General features: G+C 38.4%; 1 protein-coding gene across 2 annotated transcripts in view; it reads right to left on the bottom strand.

The window, feature by feature from the left end:
* Positions 1–2,824: 2,824 nt before the first annotated feature.
* The window catches only part of F8 (coagulation factor VIII), a 210,351-nt gene continuing 204,602 nt past the window's right edge, over positions 2,825–8,573 (bottom strand). For both annotated transcript variants that reach the window (XM_066249411.1, XM_066249412.1), the window contains one exon: positions 2,825–3,021. In XM_066249411.1, the coding sequence (XP_066105508.1) occupies positions 2,866–3,021 (156 nt within the window). In that variant the 3' untranslated portion in view covers positions 2,825–2,865. The remainder of the gene's footprint in view (positions 3,022–8,573) is intronic.

Genomic DNA, 8,573 nt, shown 5'->3' with positions numbered 1-8,573 from the left:
AAATAGAGATATATATGGCCAATGGGCAAAATAATGCCAAAATGCAATTATTAAATTATACTATTTCAGATTTAGTCAAAGATAATTTCAGTAGTGACTGCCTATTATAAATGTATACACCTTGTGGCACAAAGCTCCCTGAATATTCTCTAAGAAAACTGTTACTGTGAATCAATGAAATAATAGCATTTCCCTTTGGAACCTGTAATAAATACAGATTATTAAATTAGATAGAAGAGTACTTAACCTTTTACAGAAAATAAAACCATATTACCTTTGGAGTTAAATTCTCTACCAGACTATAAATCAAAACAATTTCCTGATTTCTGTAAATTGACCGCTAACCTTAAAAGAGTCTTACAGGACTGTAAACCATTTGCACCTTGATCAGTTGTGGATTGTGATTACAAAGGGTGGGGGAAAAGTAGGTTTACAGTTGTGAGTACTTGAAATACAGAATTTATTCTTGTATTATTATTTATTCACTATTGTATTGTTTTCCATATGAACAACTGTAAACCTACTTTGCCCACCCCTGTACTGTGACAGCTATGATACAGTCCCTCCAAAATCAGATCAGGGTCAAGCAGGATTATTAGAGAATGCTCTAGCATGCAAATAAAATAAAATAAAAAAATTAAAAATAAACAAAAAACAAAAACACACACACACAAAACAACTAGTCTCTTCCCTTTTCTGAGATTGCAATTTTTTCTCTTATTCTAGGCACTCTTGTTTTCAAATTGCCCTGGATTGTAAACTTTGGATGTTTCCTCCACCTGCTCTATGGCATAGTCTTGCCTGTAGCCCCCTTTACCATCCAAGAGATGGTTGTGTGTCATAGTGAAGAGATATAGGAAGCAGTAAACCCTTTACAACCATATCTACTGGCCATGGAGCAAGGTGAGAGGTTTTTCTTTTGTGATGGATGTGGCAGACTAGAGTGTTTTTTGCGCTTTCACTGGCTGATTTTCTTCCTCCTCCTCCTCCCCCCTCTCTCCTCCTCCTCCCCTCCCCCTCCCTCCTCCCCCTCCTCCATCCCCCTCCCCCTCCTCCTTCCCCCTCCCTCTCCCCCTCCCCCCTCCCTCTCCCCCTCCCCCTCCTTCTCCCCCCTCCCCCCCCCCCCCCCTCCTCCTCCTCCTCCTCCTCCTCCTCCTCCTCCTCCTCCTCCTCCTCCTCCTTCTTCTTCTTCTTCTTCTTCTTCTTCTTCTTCTTCTTCTTCTTCTTCTTCTTCTTCTCCCTTTTTGAGAGAGGCAGGGAGAGGAAGGGGTGGGGGAAAGGAAGCATTTATTTGTTATTCTACTCAGTCATACATTCATTGATTGCTTCCCGTGTATGCCTAACTGGGGATTGAACCCGCAGCCTTGTCACTTCAAGATGATGCTCTTAACTGACTGAGCTAACTTGCCAGGCCTCGATTTTCTTCCGACTTGATATTTCAACTATGTAAGTGGGACTGTAGTTTTCAGTCCTGGTATAGAATTTCCCCATTTCATTCTTGTGTCATTTCAGTAGGAAATTAGCTGGGGGAGAGAGTAAAATGAGTGCATTATTAGAATTATAATATTGCATCTCCTCTCCCAGATAGTTTTGGATTTTCCTCATTTTTCAGTGGAAATATTAAAAATATGTCCTGTAGAAGCTTATTATGACTATTATCTTTCTTGGTCACCACCATTTCAAGGGGACATAGTTATTTTATTTCAAGGTTCCTAATATCTCTGTGATCCAAATTTATTGTATTTTCTGTTGATTAGAATTAAGACCAAATGGCTTTATTTCTGCATCTTTCTGAAAAAAATTTTTTTAAAGCTATGCATCCCTTAAAAATCTTATTAAATCTTTGGACACTCCTGTCAGAAAAATGCACACATGCATTCACACATAATGGGACTATTAAATCTCATCTATGAGCCTCAGTTTAAGAATACTAGATTTTGAGTTAAAAAAAAGTACCACTAACAATGCCCCAAGAGATAGCTAGATAAGATAATTATATCTATTTTTAAGGAGGCAAAAATAGATTTTAACAGTTCTTATATTACCTCTATTTTGCAAATTGTCAAAATGGCTTGCCTTTTAACTTCAAGGCTATAATGATATGAGCCCCAAATATGTTTTGTTCCATGCTTGATCAGGATAATAAAAAAGTGAGTTTTATTTTAAATGTTTCGAGCTTAATCTAAAATGCTTACATCATGAATATCTCTGCCAACTTTAAATACATTGTTTCTCTAAAAAGAAGGAAGTGGTGGTTCTGTGAGATTTGTCAGGAGAATCAGGAGAATGCTTTCCAGATGGGTTTCCATATATATATTTTTTTATTTTTTTGCCAGTCTTTGAGCAGCTGAAGAAGAGCTTAAGAGTTAAGTATGATGCAACATTTCCTTAAAATGCAGGATTAATGACAACTAATTTGGGAAGCTTCAGGGCAGTGTCTGTTTGGACTGCATAGTTGAAATACATAGAAAAGTGATAGTACCATGGGCAATGTAAGGCAGGAAGTAACCCAGAGGCCAGGCTCAGAGGTAGAAAGCAAGTCTGAGAAGCATGTTGGACTGAAGTTAGGGAACGGTCTGGACCTAAGAGGGAGAGTAAGAGGACTGGCAAGGGGTTTGTTTAAATCAGGATAGTGCAGGTCAAACTGGGATGGTTGGTTATTCCAGTGGTACCAGGTTAAGTGTGGTGGGAGAGGCACTTAAGACAATCCTATGATTGCATACTATATAAACAACTGTATATTACTGCATTTTATTGAGGGGATTCTATGTTATAGTGGTTTTATTGTATCAGGAGAATTTATGAAGATCTCAGAACTATTCCCTTGAAAATGTCAAAGGTCTCATACTTTATTTCTTGTCACGCTCAGTACAGCTGCTGTGCCTCGCAGCCCAGAACCTCCAGCCTCAGGGCAATCTGATACACCCAGCTCTGGGGGTGAATTCTAAGGTAGCGAGTCAGTAGCGGTGGGTCCAGAGAGTTCACCACTGGTGTGAAGGAGTCTTGATTTCCATGAAAAACCTGAAAGGGTGATGATAGCATTTATTAGTTGTCCTACAGGGAAAAGAAATTGTGTTTTCCCAACATGGTCAGGGAAAGTGGGTGTGACATCTAGAATTAAGAGAACCCTGCTTGCCTGCTGTGGAGGACCTTGCCTTTAGTTCCTAGACAATGCTAACTCTTTTGATCATGAGAGCTTTTGTATGTGGTCCGCTGTGTTCAGAATGCTCTTAGCTCATCTGTTACCTCATTTTTACCCTTTGGGTCTCAGTTTAAATGCCATCTCTTTAGAGAGATCAATGCTATCTAAAATAGGACTCTTGTTGATTCTAAACATCAACTTATTTGTTTTCTTCATAGCATTCAGTTTCTTCTCATTATCGGTTTACATGATTATTGATTGTTCCTTCTGTTTTCATCACCAAATGTCAGCTCCATGAGGGCAGAGACTTTAGTCACTTCCACGTGTAGAATATATAGCATAATGTATATACATGGCAAATACACTATAAACGTTTGTTAAAGTGTAAGAAAAATTTTGAGAAACATTAAGGTCCCTGTTCTAACATTCTTTGATAAATGTTAATGGTATATTAGGAGGCTTCCACATCTGTCAGACTTATTCTTGATTATTTCCCTTCAAGTTTTTATTTTGAAATATTACCAACCTCAAGAAATTGAAAGACCAATGCAATAAACACTTAAATCATTCAACTAGATTCATCAATTGTTAATATCAATTGTTTACTTTCTTTCTGTACACACACACACACACACACACACACACACACACATACACAATTTTCTGAACTACTTGAAAGGAAGTTGCAAACATCAGGGCATTTTACTTCCCAGTACTTCAGCATGCCAAACCTAAAAATAAAGTCATATTCCTACATACCCATAGGATAACATTATTATACCCAGCAAAAGTAATATTGGTATCACAATATCTTTATAGTTTTCCCAATCCAAAATTTAACAAAAGATCACACATTGCATTTACTTATCATATCTCTTTGAATCATTTTAAATCTAGAACAGACTCCTATGCTCTGCTTCTTTTTTTTTTTTTTTACCTCTGTGACATTCACATTTTAATTAATTAATTAAGATTTGGAAAATTTACTTTGGAAATTTTGGGCATTGATATTTTTAAAAGTCCAGGACCACTGTGGTGTAGAATGTCCCACATTCTAAATTTGTGTGACTGTTTCCTCATTATTTGATTTTGGTTAAATGTTTTTTATTTTTGTTTTTGTTTTTTTGACAGAGAGAGAGTCAGAGAAAGGGACAGACAGGGACAGACAGACAGGAAGGGAGAGAGATGAGAAGCAATAACTCATAGTTGCAGCACTTTAGCTGTTCATTGATTGCTTTCTCACATGTGCCTTGACTGCTCAAGCCAGTGACCTTGGGCTTCAAGCCAGTGACCTTTGGGCTTGAATTAGCAACCCTGGGGTCATGTCTACAATCCCATGCTCAAGCCAGCGATCCCGCGCTCAAGCCAGTGACCTCGGGTTAGAACCTGGGTCCTCTGCATCCCAATCTGACGCTCTATCCACTGTGCCACCACCTGGTCAGGCGATTTTGGTTAAACACTTTTAGTAAGAATATTAAGTAGGTATGTGTCCTTCCCACTACATCACGTCAAGGGACACATGATGCCAGTTTGTCCCATTATTGATATAAAGTTTGATCACTTGGTTAAGGTGGTGTCCACCAGAGCTGTCTGTTATAAAGGTAGCAATTTCCATTTCCCTTTCCTAACAATCTGTGAGACCATGGAAATATTTTGTTCCCCGTCAAACTTTCATTCACTAGGTTTAGCATCCATTAAAGTTCCTTACAAGCATTAAATATTATATTGATAGTTTCAAATTGATTTCTTAATTTTGTCATTTCTTCCACATTTTTATCTCATGGTAGGAGGCAGAGGCACAATAGGCTGAGTCAAAAATACTATCACATTTAAAGCTTCTGTTTGGAAGTGGTGTGTCATGTTTACTTACATTCCACTAGGCAAAATGAATACTACAGCCAAGCCCAAAGTCAATGGAGTTTTCAAGGGAGGAGGGAGTGAAAACTCAAGAACAAATAATAGTACCCTTCACCTCCGCTGCCATTTTCTGTTCATTTAGAAATTCCTTATATTTTCTTGTTGCAGCAATAAGAGGCGATTTAAAAAAAGGTTTGAGAAACATTAGGTTTCTTAGTCCAGGTGTACCCCCTACTGTTGATAAAGTGAAGTGTAACCTATTTCTTTAATAGATGGGGCAGTAAGAGGTTTGTTTCTTGTGATTTTGTGATTGTTTTGAGTTTACAGAACACTTAGTTTCTACCACCATTTGACTTTTTGTTCACTACCAAGCGTTCTAGATATGTATCCCCCTTCCCCAGAAAAAAATGCCTTTCCAAGCCTGCCACCTCTAGTCGCACAAGCCAATGCTATGATCCAGCAGGATTCCAATATTAGTGTTTTATTACTCAGGGTATGACTCTCTCTCTTTTGAAGTGATTTTATCTGTGTTTTACCACCACTGTGTCTCACACTGACCTTTTCTCTTTTTTTCACAGTCTCTCTTTAATTCTTTCCAGAGAGCTCTGGAGCTAGGTCAGCTAGCTTTGTATGCTTGTTTCTTACTTATTTGTAACTTTAAACTTATAGTAATTTTGTCTTCCAGTTATTCTGTAAGTGAGTTATAGGTGGCTTTATTTGCAATTTTTATATACATATACTTTTGAAAGCTGTATAGAGAGATTTAGGCAGTTATTATCTGATGAGAATGTGTAACACAGTACTTGGAATTTTAAATGCTATTTTAAACTATTTTCCAACTATTTGTTTTTGGCATATAGAAATACAATTAAAATCTGCATTTATTTTGTGTTTAGCAACTTTGTAAAACTATTCCATTAAATCTAATAAATTAAGCCTGACCTGTGGTGGCGCAGTGGATAAAGCGTCGACCTGGAAATGCTGAGGTCACCGGTTCGAAACCCTGGGCTTGCCTGGTCAAGGCACATATGGGAGTTGATGCTTCCAGCTCCTCCCACCTTCTCTCTCTCTCTCTCTCTCTGTCTCTCCCTCTCCTCTCTAAAATGAATAAATAAATAAAAAGTTTTTAAAAAATCTAATAAATTATAGATAGATAGATAGTTTCTTTTGGATTTTTCTATGTATGCCACCATATCTTCCACATATTATGAGAGTTTGTTTCATCTCTTCCAATCCTTACACATTTTATTTTTTTTCTTACCTTACTGCACAGCTTAAGACACCAAATGCAGTTTTTAATAAACATGGATGTACTAGATTAAAAATGGCTATTAATTCTTTGACATTCCTCCCATAAAGAGGTAAGTTTATTTTGCTTTGTTTTAAAAGTGAACTGGCCATTGATTCTTTGGACTGAAAGAATATGGCACAAATGATGCGGTGCCAGTTGTGGGCCTGGGTTCTTCAAGAGGACTGGTAGTTTCTATTTTGGTTTCTTGGAATCTAGATCTTATGTAAGAAGACTGACTGTGCTAAGACCATGATGCTGTGAGAAACCCAAGACATGTAGAGAGGCCCTGAAGAGACACTGTGTGGATAGAAGAGTCAAGACTTGTGAGTGAAGACACTATCTAAAAAGTGGATTCATCCATCTATCTCCACTGATGTCACATGGATCACAGACAAACCAACCAGCCAGCCTAACCTAAATTGCCGATCCACAAAATTGTGACCAAATTTTGGGGTAGTTTGTTATGCAGTAATACATAATTAGTAGAGTAGGCATCTTTATCTTATTCTCAATTTCAAAGGAAAAGCTTCCTTTATTTCACCTAAAATATATTTGTTGTAAGAATTTTGTGAATACTCTTATCAGATTATGAAATTTCCCTTGTAGTCTTAGTTTGCTATTTATTTATTTTAATTTATTGTGTTTACATAGATTCAAGTGTCCCACTGAGTACATCCCCCCACCCCTGTGTCCCCCTCAACTTCCCCTTTGCCCCCCTTTCCCCTACACCTTCCCCCTTTCCCTCCAGGATTTGCTTTCCTGCTCTCTATAATGTTGTGTTATGTATATATAATTTCACCAATCTCTTTCCCTTCTCTGATCCCATCCTCTCATCCCCTTTCCCTCTGTCCCTTATTAGTTTGCTATTTTTAAAATTAAGAATAGATGTTGAGGCCCTGGCCAATTGACTCAGTGATAGAACATCAGCTTGGTATGTGGAAGTTGTAGGTTTGATTCCCAGTCAGGGCACACAGGAGAAGTGACTATCTGCTTCTCTCACCTTCTCCCTTCTCTCTGTCTCTCACTCTGTCTCCTCTTTCTTTTCCTCTCTTCCCCTCCCACATCCATGGCTTGGTTTGAGTAAGTTGGCCCTGGGCACTGAAGATGGCTTGTGGCCTTGCCTCACAACTGAAATAGCTTGTTGCTGAGCCATGGAGCAGCAGCTCCAGATGGGCAGAGCATCGCCCTTAGGGTGCTTGCCAGGTGGATCTTGGTCGGGGTGCATGTGGGTGTCTGTCTCTGCCTCCCTGCCCTTGGGCTCACTCTGATGAGCTTTTGCTCAAATCAGATGAGCCCATGCTCAAGCTGGCGACCTCGGGGTCTTGAACCTGGGTCTTCTGCATCCCAGTCTGATGCTCTATCCACTACACCACCACCTGGTCAGGCTGTTTGGTTCTTTTTGTAAAGTTTCAATCTCCTTGGTGAAGTACTCATTTTGTTCATTAGTTTTTTGAACTCATTAAATTGTCAATCAGTGTTTTCTCACATCTCAATGAGTATTTTCAGAACTTCAATTGCGAATTCTCTATTGTTTAACTTTGAGGTTTCCATGTGATTGAGATTGTTTTCTGGAGATTTTTCATTTTCTTTCTAAACTATGTCTCTTTCTTGTGTACCTATGCTAATCAATTTCTTATTCCTTGATAGCATTTGAGACTGGAAATTTTAAGAAATCTAACAAAAAAAAATCCAAAATGTAATAAAATAAAAATACAATGTAAAATAGATAGAATTTACAAATAATGAAATGTAGGGAAAATTGCAAAAAAAAAAAAAGAGCAAAAACCAAAAAAATAATAAAAAACAAAGAAAACACCCACAAAAAATAAAAAGAAAAATATAAAAGTTAAAGAAAATGAAATTCAAAAGAAAAAAAGTGATTTCAGTTTTGAGAGGTTTTTCTGTTTTCTTCCACTTAGTGTCTCTATATTACAAGTTTTAGCCCTGTGTAATTCCTGGCTTAACCTCTGCTGAGATGTTGCTGTTGCGATGATGTAGTTGGGGCTGCACTTTTGAAGATTTGTCGGCCTGTTGTGAGGGCTTTACTGCTTTAGCAATGGCAATCTCAGGTCTCTGCATGCTCCTCCCCATGTCTCAACAGACCAGATAATCAGACATAAAGCACCTCTGTTCCTCAGGGGAGAGAGTGGCTCTGGATAGCTAGCTGTAAGGTATGTCTCTGCCATTCTTCATACCCTGCAAGGTGAGGAAGGTAGAATCTGGGAGGATGGAGGGCTGCAGTTTGATTTTCTCTGCCTCTGTGCCAAGTGAGCACTGCCAGCA

This window comes from Saccopteryx bilineata, chromosome X (assembly GCF_036850765.1).
Source record: "Saccopteryx bilineata isolate mSacBil1 chromosome X, mSacBil1_pri_phased_curated, whole genome shotgun sequence".
Lineage (NCBI taxonomy): Eukaryota > Metazoa > Chordata > Mammalia > Chiroptera > Emballonuridae > Saccopteryx > Saccopteryx bilineata.
Note: the sequence above shows the minus strand (reverse complement) of the source record. Positions and strands in the feature narration are given on the sequence as shown.